The sequence below is a fragment of the Siniperca chuatsi genome, linkage group LG6 (assembly GCF_020085105.1).
Source record: "Siniperca chuatsi isolate FFG_IHB_CAS linkage group LG6, ASM2008510v1, whole genome shotgun sequence".
In the NCBI taxonomy this organism is placed as follows: Eukaryota; Metazoa; Chordata; class Actinopteri; order Centrarchiformes; family Sinipercidae; genus Siniperca; species Siniperca chuatsi.
Window position 1 is genome coordinate 3470241 of NC_058047.1, and position 24050 is coordinate 3494290.

General features: G+C 42.6%; 1 protein-coding gene across 1 annotated transcript; it reads left to right on the forward strand.

Annotated features, from left to right (window-relative positions):
- Positions 1–2220: 2220 nt before the first annotated feature.
- On the forward strand, positions 2221–23884 carry igfbp3 (insulin-like growth factor binding protein 3). The gene is made up of 4 exons (XM_044200965.1): positions 2221–2720; positions 6779–7029; positions 9754–9873; positions 19981–23884. Exons 1-4 carry the CDS (start codon positions 2357–2359, stop codon positions 20104–20106), a joined length of 861 nt encoding a protein of 286 aa, XP_044056900.1. The 5' UTR covers positions 2221–2356; the 3' UTR covers positions 20107–23884.
- Positions 23885–24050: the final 166 nt, after the last annotated feature.

Sequence of the window (24050 nt, forward strand, 5' to 3'; positions counted from 1 at the left end):
CAGGTCATAACATGGTCAGCAAGTGCAGCGTGTGCTGATGATATAGCTCACATATGAAGCCAGCATATGTTGACAGCAAGAACATTTGCTGCTTGAATCACATGTGGAGGAAGTAAAACAAATAAATTGTCCAGATCCTTTCGTTCCCACAAAACCTCAAATTATAAAGTGCATTGTGCCAGTGTTACTGAGGACCGTCATCGACTTTAGGTTTCCAATTAATGATTTACGGCCTGAAATGTGCTGCAATGTGGGAATGTAACACAGAGGAATGTTGACTGAGCCAGAGACGCTGTAACAACGGAGAGATTAATAACAAGAGAATATCAGTTTCCTTGAGGCGGAGAAAACAGAGAGGTTGAAAGACAAAGGTGCATACGCAAGATGAAGACAAGATCATTGAGTAAGACAAATAGTATCTTTTATTGCAGTTCGCTGCAAACATAGACGAGTTGAACATATGGTTTGGGAAATGAGACATGCAGGTTTGTGCCAGCAGTTGTTTGATTTGTTTTTATCTTTTTATTATACCCAAACTGTCCTGAGGCAAATTACAACACACTCTGTTCTGACCCTTGAAATCTGGAGGATCTCAGTGGATGTGCAGGATAAGGTCAAGGTTGTGTTATGTTCTGATTGGTTGACCTTCATCACATGCCATCTCTTCTACATTGCATGATATCTGATCAAGCAAAAATGTCAGAAAACTTAAGAATGTCATATCAATTTAGGCTCTTTATATATTGTCTGAAGACCGATTTAGCAGCTATCTTCAGCCAGGAAAACAATACAGCACATACAGATGAACCCTGTCACCTTCACGGTATGACAAAATAAACTGTGATTGTACTGTATTCACACAAAGAGGGCACAGTTTCCCAAAAGTGTCTTTTTGCTGAATTAGTTTAGACGGTAAGGGTGCTTTAGGTAAATCGCCTGGACAGACAGGCAGACAATAAACAAGCCAAAGGTCAAAAGCTTAATATTTCAGACATGAAAAAATGCAGGAGAAGAAAAAAAAAGTCAAGTAATAAGAACGCTAATCTTAGCTGGAGACGTTTCTTGCTATTCCGGGGGTGTTTCCTTACCCTCTGCTTGTTTTTCATAATGCAGTCTCAACACTTTTTCTGCTTCTGTGGTGGAAATCACACAATGGCCGATACTGATTGCTTTATTTTCTCAGTGTGTACCCCCCTCTCGCGTTTGTTATTGCAGAACAGGAGGATATGCCGGACAGGGGGGCAATGCTGAGCCTGCAGAATCGGAACATTTTCTTTCTAATAATTTCAAATCCTGTGAGGTCGACGGGGGGCGTACAGCACGGAAGGTGCAGGGGGTCTGGATGCTTGCCGGTGGTCGGCTCAGAGGAGGGAGGGGGGGGTGTTGCAAAGTGCCATATCACCAGGTCTGCTCAGGGTATGTGAAAGGTGAGCACTGCTTCTGAAGCTAATTGGGCAAAAGTGTCAGGTATGCAGTCTGGTCTTCACGTGCGTGGTAGCTGTGTCTGGTGTTCTGACTGACATGTGCATCTGAACACTGCAACTTCTACAACCCAGAACAGTGAAGCAATATCTATTAAAGCTGCACCCACCACTGAGCATGTAGTCACACACACTCACACACACACACACACACACACACAGGTTACATGCAAAGCAATTATTGTTTTAGTGGGTTAATATGGAGGCTACCTACACACCTGCCCAGAGGAATGTTTTATCAGTATTGCATGTGGGGGGTACCACCAATGGCATTCACTCACATACCACTGATGCCAGCAGGGGATGTGGCCAGTGGTGTGGAAACCTCCAGAGGTTTGGGAACAGTCAACATGGAAGAAGCCCTCTCTGGTGCAGCTTATTTCTCTCTGTGATGGAAATCTAGATGTGTATCTTATCTGTAACATAAGAAAATATTTATATTACAGAAAGTGAAGAGACAAGTAATCAACACTATCAAGCTCCATGCTATCTGCAGCTCACTTTACTTGCGTGTCTTTTCACAAGAGGCCACATTTCCAGATAGAAACAAACACCTTTTCTTTTTTTCAGAACAGGGAGAGCATGAAAGCGCTGCAGATGAACAGTCCTAAGTAAATTATTATAAGGGATTAAAAGAGTTGAATGTTTGAGCTGCTCTCTCCTCAGACTGGATGTAGCGGTACCTCCGTTTACATTATTCATACGGAGGAGGGTGTGACTTGTTGGCTCTTTTTTCCGCCTGTATAAAACGAGAAGTTCGCGTAAAAGAAAATACAGATGGAGAAGGCTAGCCGGCTCGCTGTGTCACAAAGAGTCCCCTTAAGCCTACGTGACAACTCACATACTGTCCCTTTGTGACCAGCTTAATCGGCAGAATGCCCGGTCTCTGTGTTTTTTGTCTCGCCGTCGCGCTGGCTGTGTTCGCCCGGCTCGCCGGCACCGTGGGTCCGGTGGTCCGATGCGAGCCGTGCGACGCCGGGGCGCTCCTGCTGTGCAAGCCGCTGCCGAAAGACTGCGCAGAGCGGGTGAGAGAGCCCGGCTGCGGCTGCTGCATGTCGTGCGCCCTCGGTGAGGGACAGGCGTGTGGAGTGTACACGGGGCGCTGTGGCTCCGGCTTGACATGCCAGCACCAGCCGGGGGAGAGCCGACCACTGCAAGCTCTGCTGGAGGGACGGGGAGTGTGCTCCAGCGCCGCGTCCAAAAGACTCAACAGCATTGTCATACCGGCACAAAAACAGGGTAAGAAGCGGTGTTTTCATGTGTGCTTTTCATGGTTTGCAGGTACATTGTTGATTTTTTTTGTGCGTGTTGTGATTTGGTGGCTTTGACAGGCGCACCCCCAATGAGGTGTTGCTCTTTGCTGAGAAGGTCTGGGGAGTTCCTTACTCATGGAAACACCGCTTAAGTGCGTTGTATCGATAGTGGATGAGATTAAGATGCAGACTGATCTACTGAAGATATAAGGCACAAAGAAGCATGCGCTAAATGTATTCTCTGGGCTGTTTTGCAGCCTGCCGCAATGTAAAACACTATTCCTAGCCGTGGGGTTAGAGGGGAGGTTTGACGTTGCACAGTGATGTGTTCGCGTTGGTTAAACAAATCCCATAGGCTCCTGAAAGTTTGAGTGGGTAACACCAGCTACGGGTTGGAGGTTTACGCAGCAATTAATCGTTGCTTTCCAACCAGGCGGCCACTTTTTCCATCGTGCGTAAAATGCAAAATTAAATTCAAGAAATTAAAAGATTGTTGTTTGGGGTTCACAGATTGTTTTTTTTGTTTTTTTAAGAAAAGCACAACACAGCTCCTTCTCTCTAACACACACACACACAAACACAGCCTGGCTCCCTCAAACCAATAGTTAAGGAATGCCACATACATACTGTAAGTATACAGTATTTAGCTGAGGCTGAGCGCAGACCATGTCCTTGTCTTCTGTAATGTCCTTATTTTCCTTCAAGTAAAGCTCATGGATTTTTGAACACAGCATGAAAATATGTGCTGCTGCTTTCCTGGTCCAGGATGTGGGCCAAAGAATCTCGGGTGTGTGTGTGTGGGGGGGGGGAGTTCCCTAGTTCCCTATAAGCAACCAACACAGACTCATTTAGACACAGGTCATTATCATTGAGCCCAATTTCAAATTTCGTCATTGCATGCTATCTCTGTTCATATTGAGAGACCTTATATCTGCATGGTGTTGTGTGTGAATGGATGCATGCTGCTCACACTGATGAAACGGCACACATGCCACCTCCATGTGAATACACACTGTTGTGTGTTTAGGCACTGCTGACGTCAGGCCTCCAGGAGCCTCTGTGTGTGTTTTCTTCTTGCTGGTTATTTGGTTTGGCCACAGTAATGTGTGGTGTGCAAGCACTCAGCAGTCACATTGTCATACACACACTCACAGACATGCTTATGCATCCACCAGCGTGCACACACACGCACACACTCACAGACCATCGTCAACTTGCCCAAACTGTTTTACTCGTCTTACTTTTTCACTTCCGTCACTTAGCCTGCATAGTTCTTTCTTTACGTCTCTTCCTCTCTTTCTGTGTCATTTTATATCTGTTTATCACTATTCGCAGCCTCTGATATGAGAAAAAACTAACACTATTTCCAATGTGGAAGCAAAGAGATCCATCATGTCTCAGGCTTGTACAGCAGAACACAATAAATAGCAGCAGTGAGAGGTATCAATGCATGCTTATTTACAGTATCTCCAGTATTGGAAATGGGGTGATCACAAGCACCCCTGTTGGTCAGAGTGTGTAAGTGCAGCCCAGTGGTTTCCACCGCCATCAGTCCCCAGCTCCAGAGCAGCCTCTCCTCCCAGACATTAACAAGCTCTCCTCACCGCAGTTTGTGCTGTTTACCCCTGTGCCATTATACAAACAAATTGCGTAATGTGTTTATCTAAAATGCCCCAGACTTCCTTGAAAGGTTATATAAAAGTTTATATTGACAATAAAAATTAATGCTTGCAGGAATCTTAAAAATGGCTCAATATTTGTGTAGCCTACTTGGTTATGGACATTTATGGACATTTTTGCAGAGTTCAGAAAAAAAACGTGGAGTCTGTATCAAGTTAAAGAGCATCTGTTGCCTTCTGACTCTGTTTTGTTCCAGTTGATGCTGTTGTTGACATGCATGTTGTTGTTCTAAGTTCTGGAGAGCCTGGGAGACTTTGAAGCCCCACCACGTCACTAATTGATCAGGTGGTCACAGAGAAAGGGTGGGCTGCCAGCCTGCCTGCCCACACGAGCTACACCCCTACATGCCCGTCCGCCGCCCTCACCGCAGCTCCAACACAAAATCTGCTTTGAGTTAATGGTTTAAAACTGCGTTTGGGTGTGTGTGAGCCACTGCATGTGTGTTCCCATCATCCCTCTGCCTCTTTGGGACCTCAGTTCCTTCGACTGTGGCCTTGTGGTGGTGTGGCCAACCGGGTGGCACATGGCGGGTTGTTTGGTCCTCTCCTATATTAGGGAGGAGTGTTTGGAGCCCCCTCCTCTCTTCCTCTCGGTCAGATGGTCCCCACTCTGTCTTTAACGATTTGACAGGAATTTTTGCCAGCACCACGGGCTATTAATATATCTGCTCCCTCATCTTCCACTTTACCTCTTACTGCCCTAACCTCCTCCTCTTTTAGCCCCATTGCCCTATTCCCCACCCTACACATATAAACACATACACAACATTTTCTTCTTCACAGCATCCTTAAAAAGTCTTGTTTACACTCAGTTCCTCTCTGTGGCTGTATCTCTCGGTCTGTATGCTGTGGAAATTTGTGGATATGAAATCGTCATGTTTCTGTTTATTACTTGGCTTCATCTCTGGCTCCAAACAGCCCACAAGGCAATGAGCTAACTTTATTTTGTCTCTTTTAAACAGGCCTCTCTTAGACAGTCAAGAATTCTCTGTCGGATTAAGAGAAGCAGGCATTCATAATCCTTTATTAGGCCTACAATGTTTTATCACAATTGTAAACTAAAATAAAACTCCATGACGCTGGAGTTAGCTTTCGATTCGTACCTTCAGATTCTGTGGTTAAGGGGAAAGTTAATTAAGGAAAAAATAAATTATGATATTTAGGAGCTGATTCCCAGTTTTTGCACCACATAGAGTTGTGAAAAATGATTATTGTAAGATTATAAAAGTCTAATCTGTTTTAGGGTAGGCCTGCACGATATGAAGAAAATCTGCAATGTGCGATAACTTTGTTCAATATTGCGATGACTTGCGATAAATAAACAAATATTGAAGTGTGCATATTAGCTGTACAGTACCTATGTCAGCCTGGTTGTCTTTAAATTCGGAACAGGATTAGAATTTAATATTTTAAATATATCTAAATATTGTTTCTAGCAAAGTCACTATATTAACTCAATAATATCTCACTGGAAACAAATCTAAAATGTTAATAAAATAAATCATATACACCAAAACACCATATACATATACATCAAAATACTGAGTGAAATTCAGAAAGAATGAAGAACACAGACATCAGTCAGTATCAGTCCTTTCTCCTGTCCTCCTCCCTCTGCTGCTGCTGTGATTCACTTGCAGGTACCGCTGGTAGAGAGGGGAGGGACTGGTTTGACTCAGCCAGCAGCTAAGTTTACAAGAATTTGCCAAGTTTTAAGGTATGTGGCAAACTACGATAAACAGTTAGACTACATACATACTTCCTTTTAGCTTGTTTGTAATGATGCGCTATTAGCTTAGCTAGCCTGCTGTGCTTGTGTAAAACATATGAGAGACTGCAGACAGAGCAGATTAAAATATCGCTTTCTACATGTTTACATGTTTATGCTTGTTGAACAGGTATATTGGCTTTTTACTCGCTAAGGTTTTATTGCACTTGCACAGTATCGAGTGTAGTTGTCCTCAACTCGAGTAATCTTTGAGTTATCTTCACTGTCTCCACCATGGATTTATCGGTCAGCACTAGTTTTAGGATTTGTGAAACCTTTATTTATCTATAAAAAAAGGGAGTGATTTTCCTACTTATGTAGTCTCAATGCAAAATAAGTGGCGAAGTCACCCTTTTTTCACAAATCTGTAAGTGGGTTTTAAACAGTCTTGAGGCTTTTAATACAATAGCCTATATAACGCTTTTTCACACCTATAAGTGGAGGAAAAACAAAAAAAAAAAGAGAATCAGCCACTAAATTTCATCATTTATCTTTCCCCTTAGCCTCTGAATCGGAAGCTACGAATTGTTCGAATTTTTGCGTCATTCAAAACGTATGAAACATTTGAAAACTGATGACTTACCTTTACCCATACAGAGAATGCCAGAAATCAGGTAGAAGAAGGCTGTGCCAACGTGACCGCAACGATGACGGTGTTACCTGGTGTGGCGACTGTGAAGGGCGGGCACAGTCGTGGGTCGATGGACACCAGGCCTCCGCTGCACAACAAACTGATCCAGAAAGATCAAAACAGGAAGACTCAGAGTTACAAGGTGGAATCAGTGTCAGGAGGAGCCAATATGGACATGCACAACTTCTCCCTGGAGAACAAGAGGGAGACTGAGTATGTAAGTCACACCCAGAGGCAATAAGAATAATGTTAAAGATGTTATAGTGCTGCTATTTGGATGGAAAAACAGTAATGGCAGAGGTTCATAAAGACAGTTGACCATGACCCAACTATGGCGGCAGGTGAAAATTAGCTTTAAGCTAACTCTGTTACAATACATCAAGTAGTAACATTTCTGTTTAATATTGTCCATGGTCCCTTAACAATAAATAAAATAAAAAAAACTGATCTGCTTTCTATAAAAAAATGTACACTGACAACCACATTTTTTAAATGTCATGAACTAAACATACCCAAGGGGAAGAAGAGTTTGTCATTGAGCGGCTGAAAACTGTTAGCTTGCTAGGTATTTTGCTAGCTAATTAATCCTCAAGCCACTTTGTATTTTGTTAACAATATTTACCATTGGACAAATTTAAATCTGAACTTGATAATGTTAGCCTTTTGAAAACAGAAATCATGAACATCACACACAAGGTGAAAAGGCGACAGTCTGTCATTGAGCAGCTAAAATCGTTAGCATGCTAGGTTTGTGCTGGCTAATTAGTTAGCTCTGCCTACGTTGTATTTTGTCCACAATATTTTACTTTGGACAAAGAAAAATTTTAATTCACAAACAGAAATCATAAAAATCTCATACCCAGGGAGAAGAAGAGTCTGTCATCGAGACGCTGAAAGCAGACAGGTTTTTTACCAGCTCATTAGCTTTCTAGCTTTCTTGTATTTTGTACATGATATTTACCTTTGGACAAATTCAAATTTGAAATTAATAAAGTTGGCCTTTCGAAAACAGAAATCATAAACACACATCACACACTTGGTAAAAAGAAGAGAGTCGGTGATTGAGTGGCTGAAAACCATTGCTTTGTTGTTTGTTAGCTAGCTAGCTCACTAGCTATCAGTAATACAAATTCAGATTTGAAATCAGTAGTGTTGGCCTTTCGAAAATGTACGTTATGAACCACACCGAACCGATTGAAAACTGCAAGCCAGCCTGTTAGCTTGCTTGCTCAATTGCTAGCTAGTTTAGTGCATTAGTGTACTTTGTATACACAATTTACATTTGGACAAGTTATGGTTTGTTACCCAATGTTTTGGCCTTTAAGAAACGCAGCCACTTTCACAACTGTTAGCTGTTCGGAGTGACGTGAACAGAGTGCAGCCTCATGTATTTGTGTCTTGTCTTTTTAAACTGACAAAAATGGATGATAGTCCATGCACTGCAATGTGTGACAGTTCTTTGGATTCCAAGTAAACCAGAAACTGTCTTTATTGACCTTTAAAATGTGCTAGTGTTATCATATTTCTTAACACCTTAGGTAGCCGGTGGTGATTTAAATTAGTTTTTTTTTTGTTTTTTTACATTCAATACTTCACACTTAACAGCCTTGTGTATGTCTTTAAAGGATAGGTTTACACTTTTTCAAGGCTGTCTAAAAACAATTGTCATGTGCCCATATGAACATTGAAACAAACATTGAATACATTTTCTATCTCATAAAACATTCCCCAAGTTTGTTATCATTGGCTTGGTCAATGTCTTCATTACTACGTACTTTATTATCTCTTTTTTTTTTCTCTAATTACCACCAACCTCTGTCGATAGACATCATCACCATATGCCATGGAGAGACAGCAGTCTGCAACTTTTTTAAATGTTTTTTTAGGCATTCTATGCCTTTATTAGAGAGCTGATTGAAGCGAAAAGACAAAGTCAGGGGAGAGAGAGATGGGGAAAGACACGCAACAAAGGTCCCTGGCAGGACACGAACTGGGGATGTTGCAGTTCATGGTCAGCGCTTTAACTCCTAGGCCAACGGGTAGCGAATCAGTCTGCTGTTTTTTTAAATTTCAACCCAAGATGCCACCCACTGATTAGCACCCCTAATAAATGTGGAGAACTCAGTGAAATCACCTGCTGAAGTAATTTGCTGTCCCTATAGACTACTGGCTCTCTATGGCACATGGATGGCCACCCTGGCTTATGCAGTTGTCAAGAATGCATATCGCTGTCAACCTGGGTAGGTGGTATGCATGTGCAGCCTCATGCACATGCAGGAAAAACACAAGATACAAACAGTATGGGGAAATTCTAATCAAAACATTTATCTACATAGCAAGTTTTGGTCCAAGACTCCACACTGCCTATTATGTATTATCATTTAAACAATTAATATTTGATTATATGCGATCAAAAATTTTGCAAGAGAACTTTTTCCAGAAAGCTGATGTTTAATTTTGGACTTAACCTCTTCAACCTGGACCTAACAGTGGGATCATCACTGCAACTCAATGTTGCTCAGACAAGCACTGTTCACATTTCCTTATGAAAATCTCAAAGCTTCCAAAACTACCAGACTTAATTTTGGGGACTTTTGCATAAAAAGGGAGAAGACATTAAGATTATTTAATTTTGATGTGATGTTGCAGCCATGAAAATCCTCAGTTTTAGTATACCTCTTAATATAATCATCATATAGCTTAGAGGATTTGAACACGTAGATACCAAAAATATGTGAACATACAATATGGGAAAATTATTAAAACTACCTATGGGGAAAGTCAATGGGACATTCAGGGTTCAGGAGGTTAACTTTTATAGACTCTGGTGTTCACCATAAACTTCTGTAATTGCATGAACACTCCTCATGTTCTTCATGTCTGTTATTGTGTAAGGATGAGTGTGTAATATTGTGTCGGGGTGTGCTTGCCGTGTCGCCAGGGGCCGTGTCGGCGGGAGATGGAGAGCATCCTGAGCAGTCTTAAAATCAGCAACGTGCTCAACCCAAGAGGCTTCCGCATACCCAACTGTGACAGAAAGGGCTTCTACAAGAAAAAACAGGTGAATGGCTCTCCCTGCTGTTTCGTCTCTCTTTTTCTCTCTCTCTCACACACACACACACTTAAACACACACACACACCTGCGGACATGCAAATAGACCCACCGCATGCCTGAACACTTCCAAAGAATCCTCACCGACTCATCCCACCCACCCACACATGCACAATTCCCCCTTTTTTTTGCAGCTCGGGTTGCCTTGACAGCCACATCAACACTATATTATCAGAATGGCTAATAACCATGTATTACTCCGGTAAATGCACTGCAGCCATCTGACTCATGCCTCACAGGAAATGAAGTCGGTCAGGTGTGTTTGTGGGTGTGTGGTGTGGGAAAGTGTGGGGGGTAGGGATGTAAGAATGTGGTCTGGGAGTGTGTGTGGCACGGTAGATGTGGCGGCAGGGGAGTGTATGTATGGCGCTTGTTTGATGGCGGTAGTTTTGGTGAGGGTGTGTAGGTGTGGGGTGCTGTTGGTGAGGTAAAAAAAACAAACAGGCTGTCACTGGTCTAGTTTTTCTTGTCCGTGGTACAGCAGACTCGGGCCACCCATGGCCTGCTCATTTGTAAGACGGGGAAAAAAACGAGGAAACTCAAATTTGTTGGAGAAGTAGTAGAGTAGTAGTTTGGTGGGTGACGTGCTGACCTGAGGGGAGGAGGGGTGAGACAGGGAAGGTGGCGGATGGATGGGAGGGGTGGTGGGGCTTTGCTGAGACACCACCCAATTTCCTGAGGTTGGGAGCCTTATCGGAGGGATTCCACTGAAGTAGAGCCCATTCTGAGAAACGCATGAGTCACCAAAAAACCCCCCACAAGCACCATGAGTCAGAGACCAACTCGAGCCATAACAGACACTCACACAGAATAAAATCACCCTCGGATTCTTACCTCACTCTTTCCCAAAGTCTCCAAAGTGTGGTTTCATTGTTACTTTTATTAAAATCAGACTCTTCCTCGGTCTTTTCCTGGATTTCATCAACAAATATCTACCAGGAAAGTGTCAGTTCTAAGTGTGTGTGTGTGTATGTGTGTGTGTGTGTGTGCGCGCGCAGCAGTGTGCCAGCCCTTGTCGCCCTTTTCTCAGAGGGCCAGTGGGGTGCAGGGTGTTGTGCCTTCACGGTGTGTTGCAGAGATTTACGACCGGAAACACAGCGAAGAGGAGACCGTGTGAACCGTCTAGGGTGACAATACTGTGAAAAGAAGGGAGTAAGGGGGGAGGAGGTGGGAGGGAGGGCTGGAGGGAGGGGTGAAGGACTGAGAAGAGGATAAAGGGGCATAACTATACACATGATACACAAGTTGTCTCTGCATCTTAAAGTGATAAATCTTTTAATATCAAATACTCACGAACTGTTGAAAGATGACTGATAAAAGCTGGTAGTTTCATCTTTCATAGGGACCTTTTCCACCAAGTAGAACCAGGAATTAAATTGGGAACTAACACGGCTTTTAAACCAAGTACCGGGAGTTCCAGGAATGAAAGATCAACAGGAACTAAAATAAGAATACATAAGTCCCTTTTGTGCATTCCTGTTTGTGTTTTCACCACATCTAAAGAGCTGTGAGGATTAGGCAAACTAGACCAGTAACCCCTAGACTAGTAACGGTTTTCACACACAAAGAAACAACAGCATAGAGTCATTGTGTGAGACATGCAGAAGTGGAAAAGGAGACTAAAAGTTCCTTTAGTACATTTGTGTTGAGGTTACAACCGCTTCTGAAGAACCGCAAAGATTAGGCAAAGCAGACAAATCACAGATTAAAAAGTAGTGACGGGTTTGTTTGAGATGTAAATTTTCCATGCAATGGGTTGTTCTTTGTATTCTACTCTCTGATGCAGAACTATGATTATGTTTCAATTAAGGAGATGTGCAGTGGTGGAAATGGAGATTAGAAATGCCAGAAAAGCAAGAATGAATACAGTACATAAGTTGAATCAGTTTTGAGGCATGTATTTGATCAGGGAGGACAGTACGTGTAAGTAAGTACTGCAGATCTACATCCATAGTTGCGGGCCCACCAGAAAGTACTAACTCCGGAGCAAGGACTTTTGGCGGGCAGGAACAGGAGACAGGAAGACTGTAAACAGGTTCTTCTAGTCAAAAAGCAGAAAAGGTTCCTGAGTTCCTATAAAGGTTTCTGGGTTCCTGGAAAAGTCTCTGCCATTGCAAAAAGGGCAAATAGAGAACAGCAACTGTGGTCAGATGAGATTCATGTCGGTTACAATGGATTCCAATGGTGATCCATTGGTTTTCACAGCCGAAAAAATGGATCAAAATGACAATAGAAATTTCTGTAACCATTCCTGCAGCATAATGTGCTTCCTCACTGTCCACTCCATATACTTTGCTCAGTATTGTTGCAAACAGTCATTTTTCTGCCAAAATATGGCTGTACTGCTGTCATTTGTAGCTCCTCACATTTGGCACTTGTGACTACTGTATGTTGGCTTAGTTGGTCATTAAGCTGCTAACTGTGCAAGCTTTTATCCAGCCATATTTTGGGGAAGCAATGACTATTTGAGCATGAACAAACGGGTGGATTGTGGAGACGTGGATCAAGGTTGGGGTGCACTCAAAACTAACTATGTGTCGTCTGACTACGTCTGAAGGAAAAAGTGTTTATAGCTGTTCAGAACAGCCACACTCAAAGGCGAGACGAAAAGCCTGCTGTCAGAGAGGGACGATAATAAAAAGTTGAAATCCTGCATACTTTCTCACCACCACACACCTGGTCAATCGCTTTGTGATTGTCGGTTTTGGAAAATTACAGGAACTGTCTTGACTATTAGAATCTGTTGTAATTGACATGAATTCAACCCGATTGCAGCCTCTGTTCTCCATGAAGGACAAAAGTAGTGAGTTTTGATACTTGATTTGGGATAGAATATTGTTTTAAGTGTCAACTATCATGAGGTAAAAAGCATATGCATGTATGTGTGTGGTTTTCAGTGTATATGTTGCTGGTAATATGAGTGCCACAGCACTGTAGGAGAAGTTTGAGCAGTGTTAGCCCTACCTCGGCTACTGAGAAACCTATTTTTAGCAGCAGTTATATGAATTGGCCCAGTATCCCAGTTCAGGCCATGCATGCCCAACACTGACCCACTCATTACACCCCTCAAAGTATCACACTCTCACTTTTCCTCTCTCTCTCTCTCTCTCTCTCTCTCTCTCTGTTACTTTCAGGCTCTTTTTCATCATTTCACCCACCCATCATTACCCCCATTGTGCCCTGCCTACAGTCATCCACCCGTCTTTTGTTCTGCCTGCCCGCTCCATCATTTTGTCCATCCTGCCCTTCCGCCCACCTGGCTTTTCCTTCCTTGTTTGGCCAGGAATCACCCCGCAGAGGGTTGTGAATGGGACGACAGTGTCTCTGTCTGTGTGTACTCTTTCAAAGTTTACTGTGTGTGTGTTGAAAGGAGGAGGAGGAAGAGGAAGAGGCAGTGGGTTAAGGATGTGAGCCAGGTGCCTGCGTACCCTTATCCCTCCTCCCTCACTGGGTCCTGACAGTGCCAGGCCCATAAGGGCTGACTTATTGAGCGTGACTCAGAAGGATCTGTGGAAACGTACACACCAACCACAATGGCTTTATAATAACTGGCCAACCTTCGGGGACCCAGACAGCTATTTTCACTCTGTCTCTCTCCCTCGTTCTGTTCCCTCCCTGGATTTCTAATCCACCTCGCCTTCCCTCTCACTGGGGGATATGGAGTAATTTTTTTGCCATGGCTGTTGCATAATATATAGGGTAGAGTAACATTTTTCAGTACCAGTGCTAATACGGCACCTAAGTTTCAGTACTGAAAACAAAAATATACTTTGTCATACATTTGTTTGAGAATATAAACGTGTTATATGAATGTTTTCTACAAACTATTTTTTTAGCATCAGTATATATATATATATATATATATATATATATATATATATATATATATATATATATATATATATATATATATATATATATTATCTTAACACAAGCAACTGTGCAAGGACTTAAAAATAAGAGTAGATCAGTAAATATCTTATCAAAGAATAAGTTACCAGGAAATTGGCCAAGCATTCAATGACATATTTAAGTGTATATTAAAAAATATAGAGGTTTTGATACCCCATCATGATATGTTTAGGGCTTCAGCTAATCATCATTTTCATTATTGATTAATCTATCAATTTCTTTTCTTTTTGTAATCTGACAATGTCCGCTAGAGTTCGTACTATACACCCAGTGTAGTATAAAAAGAGTCACATATGTGCATCTCTTTTGAACAAATAGTATATTTGACTATATGTGGCCCTATAGTCTCTAAAATGTCAAAAACAATTCTTGTCACAAGTTAGCACATTCCAAATTGATGGTGCAGTGGTTAGCACTGTCGCCTCACAGAAAGACGGTTGTGGGTTCGAACGTTCTCTGGGTGCGTGGGTTTTCTCCCCATAGACATGCAGGTTAGGTTAACTGACGACTCTAAATTGCCCGTAGGTGTGACTGTGTGCGTGAATGGTTGTTTGTCTCTATGTGTTAGCCCTGTGATTGGGTGCCCTGCCTCTCGCCCAGTGGCTCCAGCCCTGCAACACTCTAAGAATAAGCAGTTATAGATAATGGATGAAATGGAGCAAAGTACTTTACATTAGGGAAGCTTTAACATGAAAATATTTGGAAGTTAGTAGTTTTAGTTGATAAATGAGGTGGTAATCAGATTTGCCATTGATTCATTTTCTGTTAATAGAGAATCGACTAAATATGTCCCATTGAAAGAGTGTCCTCTTCTTCCCCTCATGTCATACCATCTCTCTTTCCAAAAAGTCTTTCACCACATCCAATCATTACTTATATTGATTATTTAGGCTCCTATTTTAAAGTCTTCTTCTAATACAAACACTAATTATTCTGGAGTTGAATTTATAGGGACTCTCATTAAACATTAATTTTAGAAAAAGCAATATCCTGCAGCTACTCCCAATGCACTTGCAAACACACACACACAGATGCACCCTCTTTTACACAAATGCATGTACGTGCGCCCCTATACACACACACACACACACACACACATTGCATTTTATGAGCTTGTGTTTATCCTGTGGTCAGACCAGGCTCTTTTTAATGTCCGTGAAGCCCTGCGGCGCTGCTATTAGCTATAAAGACCTGCATCACAAGAGGACGCATTCATACGCACAACGCACACGCATACACACCCCATAAAGGTAGCATTATGAATGTGCGGAGTGGATAAAATGTCCTTTTTTTAGTGACGGCCATGTGGACCACGCAGGTCCAGTGCCGGGGCTGTAAGCCTGAGAATATGGGGCACGGGGTCTGAGCTGACCTCTGAGCTGAGGTTCAGACTCTGTAGGGGTGCTCAGGGTGCTAGGATTAGTGAGCACCTTAAAGGAATACACCTCTAAAAAACTATGTTTTGAGTATCAACTACTCACCTCACTGTGCTTGAAAGGTGCTCTGAAAAGTTTGTAGCTTGCTTGTTCATGGAGGACAGCAAATATAATCAGCTTGGATTCAACATCGAGAAGAAAAAACTAATTTAAAAGATCCTTATCAAAAATGCATGTTTATGTTATGTGTTTATGTAAAAAAAAAAAAAAAAGACAAAAAACAATCATCCAAATATTGTACTGTAACCGTCATCAATCAAAGGAAGCTACAAACTTATTAGAGCCACGGGCGGTGAGTGTTTACTAAAAATATTTTTGGTGGAGTATTCGTTTAAGCTACAAAGATTGGTGTGTATTTTAAAAGGAAACCAGTGCAAAAATAATGTTAGCAACAAAAAAGTTGTGTAAAACACTGAAAACCTGTAATCATAGGTAGTAAAGTGACAGCCCAGTCCTCAGCGGACGTTTGGCTGTCTTCGGCATTCTCTAACAATGTGTGTGTGTGTGTGTGTGTGTAGATTGAAGCAGTAAAGAAAGGATTGCTTGAGATGACTGCTAATAGTTCACAGATGAAAGAGAGACTGAATGGAAATTCAAAGGTAGCCAAGCAACAGGGGAATGCACACATGCACATTTTGCTCTTCCTCTCCTTTCTGCCTCTCTTATGGCTTTTCAACCCTCCCATACACACACACACACACACACACACACACACACACACACACACACACACACACACACACACACACACACACACCAGGCACATACAGGACTCAATCATCATTAACCAAAGCAGAGGAACACAATGTTAAGCTCCTCTCCGCAGTCTTGTCCACTGGGTCAGGGCTAAAATAGAAGCTGGCCGCAGACTCAGACGATGGCACAGTGGGGGGGAATGGAGGGAGGAGAGGAGAGAGGGAGACAGAAAACAAAGTAAGAGAAGAGGAGGAGGAGGAAGAGAGGTAGGTAGGTAGGAAAACTGAGTTCACCGAAACAAATGCCTCGATGATGTTAGTGTGTGAGAACGGGGCGTGTTGGGCTGCGTACTTGCCCCCAGACTGCTGCAGTAGTTGTTGGTATTTTAATGGGCCTCTGTCTCTATAAAGCTGCCTTTGATCATGCACTCAGGCTGCACGTGGATGTTGAGTATGCCGGAAACAGACACCTGGTCACACTCTAAAGCCCGTCAGTCTGTCTGCCTCGGTGTCTGTCTGCCTCTGTGTCGCTGCACAGCCGCCTACAGTGTAGTCCGTAAGTATCAGGAGAGTTGTGTTTGGCTCTACACTCTGTTGGAATTTAAATGAAACAATCACATTGAGATTAAAGTGCTGATTATGTGCTTTAATTTGAAGGTGTTTACATCCCCACCTGATAAGCTGTATAAGTCAGTAAATTTATTTATACAGCACCTTTCAAAAGCAGATGTCACAAAGTGCTTCGCAATACAAGACAAAATAGCAAATAAAAGACTGAGCAACAGCCATGAAATGTAGACATCAAGCTAAAAACATAAAAAGAATAAGATTAAGTGTCTTATTTAATCTGATTCTGATTCTGATTAAATAAGACACTAAAACTAAACAAAAGCAAGTCTAAACAAATCGGTCTTGAGCTGCTTCTTAAAGGCATCCACAATGTCCACAGATCCAATGGGAGAGAGTTCCAAAGTTTAGGAGCTACAACCTCAAAAGCACAGTCTTGTTTTGTCTTGGGCCTGGAGCGAGGAACAACCAACAAACCCTGATCAGAGGACTTCAGATTCGTACAGGTGATAAAGGGCTGCAGTAGCTCTTTAATGTAGGCAGGTGTCTGACCGTGCAAGGCTCTAAGCGTGAAACTTGAACTGGATTCTGAATTTGATGGGAAGCCAGTGTAAAGAAATCAAAATAGGTATTACATGAGACCTCTTGTGTAGTCCTTTTTATGTTGTCTTCTGAGTAAAAAGTGTTATGAATCCTACACTGTTCACCCAAGATGTACGGGGTCTCATTCCTTAACAGCAACATATGTCGTTTGATAGTGCCATATATGCCACTTAAAAAATGTGTCATATTAGCATTTTGTGATGTGCCAACCTTATGGTTAAGGTCTAGTCTAGGCAACTAAAACTAGTTGGTTAAGGTTTGGGAAGTTGTGGTCATGGTTAAACATTACTACATTTTGGGCACAGCATTTCTGTGCAATGGATAAACTGCAGCTCCATGCTTAACGTACAGACATGAACGTGGTATTGATCTTCTTATGAAACTGTTGGAAAGAAAATAATAAACAAAATAAACTGATGTTGACTATTGGTAGAGGATGCGACACAAATTACAGTCTCCGATGTTGAAGTCAAACGCATTGTACGCCCAACCATCCACCCAGACCTCCTCATGTAAATGCCAACACACTGACGATTTTTCACGTCTTTTTATCAGTGTAAGCCAACACACCAGCAGAGTCTTGACACGTCATCGCATGTCGGTTTACACCACTGTCCTATTTCCTAGTGTCAGTATGCATCAGCTCTTAAGAAAAGCAGCATTTTTTTCACATTTGCTCTTCAGCTCAGCAAGCCCCCGCTGTGTTGTCTATCTAGTGGTGTTAAATGACACAAGTCTGCCTGTGAGTTTCGCACTTTTGAGTTTTTGTAGTTGTACAAACATTGTCATGCTACTTTCACCTTTAGTACTGAGAGTAGTTGGGGCGGCTCAAGTGGGAGAGCTGGTTGGTGGTTTGATTCCCAGCTCCTCCTGTCCACAGGGGGAAGTTTCCTTGAGCACGACATTGAACCACATTGCCATATGTAAATGAGACAAAAATACATAATTTGCTGTGGATGAAAGCACAATCAATCAACAGTCATTCACACAACTGCAAGAGGTTGCCTATGAGGAAAACGTGAATATAGATTGTTTTGGAGACCGACAGTCTCGATATGGATGTAAACACCATACATACCAGTGTGTTTGGGGATATCAGATCCTTACCTGCAAATCGTGTTTCCGTTACATTTTTGCCGACCATTTTCAAATGCATCATGTGTCGTGTCGTGTATTTTTCCTTCCCTGGCAGTCATTGGTTTCCCTTCATTTCTGCAGGATATGAAAATGAAACTTGTTTGAACTGTGTAATCGATCATGTTGAACATCAAGTCTGCAATAGTTTTTGTGAGTGTTAGATTGTCATTGCATGGTAATGCAGATTAATTTGAAATGTCTGCAATGCATTAACTCATAACAATAATGTAGACTTGATGTTCAGTGCTACAGATTGTAGATTGTAGAAACAAGTTTTAAGAGTCTGCTAATTGATTTTCATATTGTATAGAAATTAATGGTGACTAATGGGTGCCTGGTAAAGCAGAAAAAGTACCTTCAAATTTCCAGAATCATTAGTTGTGATGTAAAGTTGTTTGTAGTAAATTGGCTAAAAATGCAAAACCACCTACAGTCCTTTTATGCTCAAAGTGAGCAATTGAACTTCAGAGCCATGGTTTCAATTGAAATCCAGTGTTCTGATGTTCAGAGCCAAATATATATACTGTATATATACAGACTGCATATATTGCATATACTGTACTATCCACTATTTTCAGACTGTGCTGCCAACGAGACAGGTAGAGAGACAGACAGGCGTTCGTCTCGGCTGGCTGGTCACCTCATCATGTGTACCCCAAATGGAGCTCATAAAGTTGCCACTCTACAAAGTGGAACATCTGATATTACTGCGTGTGTGTGTGTGTGTGTGTGTGAGCACATATGTGTGAGCAGGTTGCGGTTATGTATACATACAGAACATACAACTCTTGTTTGTGTGCGCCTACATGTTTGCTGGTGTGTGTTTATGTGCACACATGCAATGCGCTCGTGCACGCGCAGGCCATAATCAGCTCCAGATGATTTTGAGTGTCTGCCAGCTTCTCAGAATAGCAGTGCTGGTTTCCTTGCAGCCCTCCAAGTGGCCTTGGCAAATATTTTAGCAACTCCATGTTTACCTTCACACTCCTTCACTCTCACTCACTCAGTGCATTCCTCATTCCTGCCCCTCTCTATTGAAAATAATCTACTTTTTCATCGTTTACCACCCCTGGTCAGGAGCACATGAGCCTGATAAATAAACTCCTATACAGCTCATAGACAGGACAAACTCAACAGCATGCTGGTTACACGTGGATGCCTGCGCGAGGCTCTCCCGCTCTGATTTTGATACATGTATTATCGCCTTTCACAAGGCCAGCAGCTGCATCATCTGCAGTGTTTATCTCTGATAGTTTCTGCACATAAAAACTAGGAGACAGTTCCAGACAGCAGGGCATTCCTCTCCATTATCGATGAGGATGTTTATCTTATTAGAGTTCTGCTGAGGCATGACTTGGCCTCCTGACAAGCATCCAAAATCCAAAAAGCCAGCAGAGAGATAGAGTCTTATTATAATATACACATGCACGTTGAAGGTGGTGTTGATAAAGCTGTGTCAGGGTAAGTCCTCACTTTGGAAAGACTAATCTGTTTTCACAGTGTGTCTCAAAGTGATAAGTCCTCCTTTCCAGTCTTTTCCTCTGATGGAAGTCAGAGCTAGTTGAGTGATGTTTGTCCATGCCCTGCTGGTGCCACCTGTCTGTGCAATCCCTCGTGTTGAAGGCTGCACACGTTAATCTTCACATAGTGTCTAGTAAAAGCAAACAAGCAGCATACTAATTTTTTTCCTCAACCTCTCTTTGCAGTGCCGTCCGTCCAAAGGCAGGAGGCGGGGCTACTGCTGGTGCGTGGACAAATACGGGCAGCCTCTGCCCGGCTACGACGGCAGGGAGCGGGGCGAGACGCAGTGCTATAACCTGGAGAGCAAATGAGAGATGGAGGGACGACGAGTGGACGGAGAGAGGAGGACAGAGAATAAGGGGGAGAAGAAGGGAGAAGGACAGAGAGAGAGAGAAAGAAAGAGAGCCTACTTTGCTTTTGCATGTAGTTTTATGTAAACATTTGAAGGGGCTCTGGACCTTTTATTTCAGGTCCTATTTCTGTTGGAGAGTTAGGGAGAGAACAAGGGGGAGGGGAGGGGAGGGGAGGGGGAAGGGGTGGAGCACAGCCTCGGCGACCGGCCAAGCCTCCTGTCCATCACAGCTATCTGTCCTGTGCTTAGGGAGCCTCTATCCTTTCTTTTTTTTTAAACAATTAAGCTGAAAGCTGAGAGAAAAAGGGAAGAGAGAATCCTACCATCTGCACTATTCTTTTAGAGAGAGAGGAAGGAGGGACTTTTCCACTCACTAAAGAGGACTGTGACTGTGACCCAAAAAAAAAACGCACCACCACCGCTTCTATTGTGTGTGTCTGTCTGTGAGCGTGTAACCGCGAGTCTGTGTTTGTCTTAATGTGTGAGCACCTGCATAACATACGTGTGCACAGCTGCATGTCATGTGCAAGATGCCGTGTGAGTGTGCGCTGTCCCAAAAGTGTTTATTTGTGTAAATGCCGTATGTCACTAAGCTCAGTTTAGAGATGTCAGACTGCCCAGCCCCAGCCCCTGCTCCATAAACAATGCAGATAAAATGCTCTCTGGCGCAGGGTCCATTTTGAAGTGAAGGATTATGGGATGGCAGGGCTTTGACTTCTTATCCACCAAGGGTCCTCCTTGCTGCCTCTGGCTTGTCCCTCGCCCTGCAATTGGGAAGGGAATGGAGGCAAACCGTGCAGTTACAGTGCCTTAAAAACAGCTTTCCATGCCTCCCCTCCCCTTTACCCTCTGTAGTCCTCAATTAAAGGAGTACTTCACTGAAAATCTACCTTTTGAGTATCAAATACTCGTCCCCCGCAGGCTTGAAATGTGGCTCTGAATAATTTGTAGCTTACACCCTCGTGGAGGACAGCAGCTGTAGTTAGCTTGGATTCAAAACAGCTACAATAGATTTGAAGGGTGACCCTGTAAAAGCAGCATGAAAACATCCATAGAAACTTCTGAAACCATTCCTCCAGCATAATCAGCGTTTTCACTGTTGCTCCACTGCTGATAGTTTCACAACAAATGTCTAAGTACGCTACTCCTTGCAGACATTCTGAGCCATGAGGTGGCAATTCAGTCTAACAGGCGTTAGTCTGATGTTAGATGTTGAAGTCACACGGCACCAAAATATGGCTAAAGACACAGCTTCCGTTGTTGCTAGCACATATAGCTGTTTGTTTGCCTTTTGTTGCTAGTATGCAAGTGTAGTTGCAAATGACAGAAAGCTAGAAAGCTAAAAAGCTAGCTGCGCTATCAACAAAGAGAAGTTGTGTATTTCACCATATTTTGGCAACGATATGAATGTATGGAACATATCACTCATACAAATGGACGGGAGAGAGGTGGACTTTGCTACAGCAGTGGTTTGAGAAGTTTCCATGGACATTTTTTTGTGACTCTGGGTTGCCAATGGAATCCACTGTAACTGCTGTGAATCCAAGGTAACTACCGCTGCTGTTCATAGTGAAAGAGCAAGTTACAAGCTTTTCGAGTATTATTTTGAGGTGCTCACATGCTGCCCTGCAATTTTAGGGATCATTTTAGTGAGATTAGTCTGTCTTCTGTCTGGCCCTGTCCACATCCATGTCCGTGTTCCACTATGGCTCTAACTATAGAAAGCTGATGAGGTCATTATTTGTTTCCGTTTCCCTGTCGTTCGATGTTTTATCCGTCTGTTTATATAGTTTTATATCGCTACCTGGTTTTGGCGTTGTAGTCGCCGTACAGGACAGCAAGATATTCAACCTTTTTGTCCTCCATAGAAATTCCAAAAGCAATGTTACTATATTGGAAAGCTGAGATTCAGTTTTTCGAGCACTTTGGAAACTTTGTATTCAATAAAGTGGGGGAAAGAGTTGATTAAACTTTATTTTCTTACATTTCACCAGCGAAAAGAGACACACACTGGCACTGTAGTCATCGTACAGTGGCCGAATAATGACCTCATTGGCTTTCCATATTTAACCTGCTCTCCTGTGTCCTCATCCCTGTCCTTGTCCCATGTCCATCATGCACCTCTGGTGCTGAGATCCTCCACATCCTCTACACGTTTTTACCCCCTGTCTAAAACTTTGTCCTTGTCTGTGTGCCTGATCCCGTCCCATCTCCAATCCACTAACCCGAGCTGTTATTCCCCACTTAGCACCCTGCCCACCTCCGGTCCTCTTCCTGTCAGTGGTGCAACCTGGTGTAGGCTTGTTTGAACGGGGTGAGCCCGGTGTGACCGGCCCACTCTGCTGCAGGTGCCAGCTGCCCCTATGCTTCAAGCCCAAGCACAAGCACTTAAAGCACTTTAGCTGTGCCGCTACTCGTCAATGCATGTAGTTAAAGACAATTGGACCTATCTGCATCTGCATACCTTTCCTTCGAGGTAATGTCAGATGAAACAGTGTGATACTGTAAGAAAACAATAATAACCTAGGGAGGAGAAAAAAAAGAAAGAAAGAAAAAAATGAAGCTACACCAGGACTTCTGACAGCGAACTTAGCGAACACCCCTCAGAAATTTTCCATTCAATGCAACGATTTTCTTTTTTGTTGTTGTTGTTTTTGTTTCTTTGAAAAATGCGTGCATGATCGTATGCCAACAAATCTCCACAAGGTGGACACAGCACCAAATATGCATTCACACAAGTGGTAGGGGGTCTGAGGGAGGAGGCAGGGTCCTCCCCGAGAAGCTTCCTGCCCGATGCTCTCTCACATCCTGTGTAAAGACTTGAAAAGTGGAGAGAGTGCCGATAAAGAATGCTTGCCCAGTAGCTTGGTAGCATGAAATCGGCTGTACACTTCCTTTAATAGACAGCAGCAACTTACAACCAGCCTGTTGGTGCTATTTCCCATCTATTCAAAGACTTGATGTGAGGGGAGGAACATACATAAAAATATGTTTAAGCTATTCCCTCCCTAATATTTGTAAGTATGTCTTTTTATATATAGTATTATTATTATTTCCTGGCCAGCTATGTGTCTGACTAGACATCATGTACAGTACTTAAAAATGAAAATTATTTATCTAAGAAAGAATTATAAGCTGATCCAAACTAGGTTTTCTTATGAACAATTCAGTGACTCACCGATTGCACAGCAAAGTCTATATGATTCAGTGTATTTTGGGGAATATAATCACTAATGAATGTTTTATTTTGTAATGAACCTTTTCCTTTTGTTGCTCAGCAGTGTCATTTGTAAGCTCCGTGCCCAGCGGGCGAGTTTCAGCCTCTGGCAAAATCTGTGTCAGTCAGTCACTCAGGTCTCTGGTCATCTTAGTTCACTGTTTCTTAAGGCCAGTGAACCTCTCACCTCTCAGTAAGTCACTTCTCTCCATGCACACCCAGCCATCCCGCCTCAGTCTGTTACTGCAGAGCCAGGGTCACACTTCTGTAATGTCACTTTTTATTTTTTATTATCATTTTTCCCTACTGGTCACGTTAAGAATCTCTCTATTCACGGGTAAATGTATTTTGTTTTTCATTTCAAGTTTATCCTTCAAGGAGTTTTTTGATTCAAGCTTTTCACGATACTAAACTAGAAATCACACAGCTATTATTTTCTCTGAGAAAGGAAATGATTTTGATTCAAAATATAATTTGTATTTAATGTCTTTTTTAAAATAAAAATGAACACATTTTAAGATACTGTCTCTGATATTTGTTTTGTCTCTTCCATGATGTTTTTATATCACTGGGAAGGAACCGGCTTGTCTTGTCATCAGCAGCTTATAGACCGATCAGCTGTTCCGCTTAATTTCTGCAGGCAATCAGGACACAAATTTGCTCCTGTTGGAGTCCTTGAATGCAAT

Coding starts and splice junctions, on each gene's coding strand:
- igfbp3 (XM_044200965.1), top strand. CDS start 2,357: ATGCCCGGTCTCTGTGTTTTTTGTCTCGCCGTCGCGCTGGCTGTGTTC. Junction 7,030..9,753: donor ACAAGAGGGAGACTGAGTAT/GTAAGTCACACC, acceptor CCGTGTCGCCAG/GGGCCGTGTCGGCGGGAGAT. Junction 9,874..19,980: donor GCTTCTACAAGAAAAAACAG/GTGAATGGCTCT, acceptor CTCTCTTTGCAG/TGCCGTCCGTCCAAAGGCAG.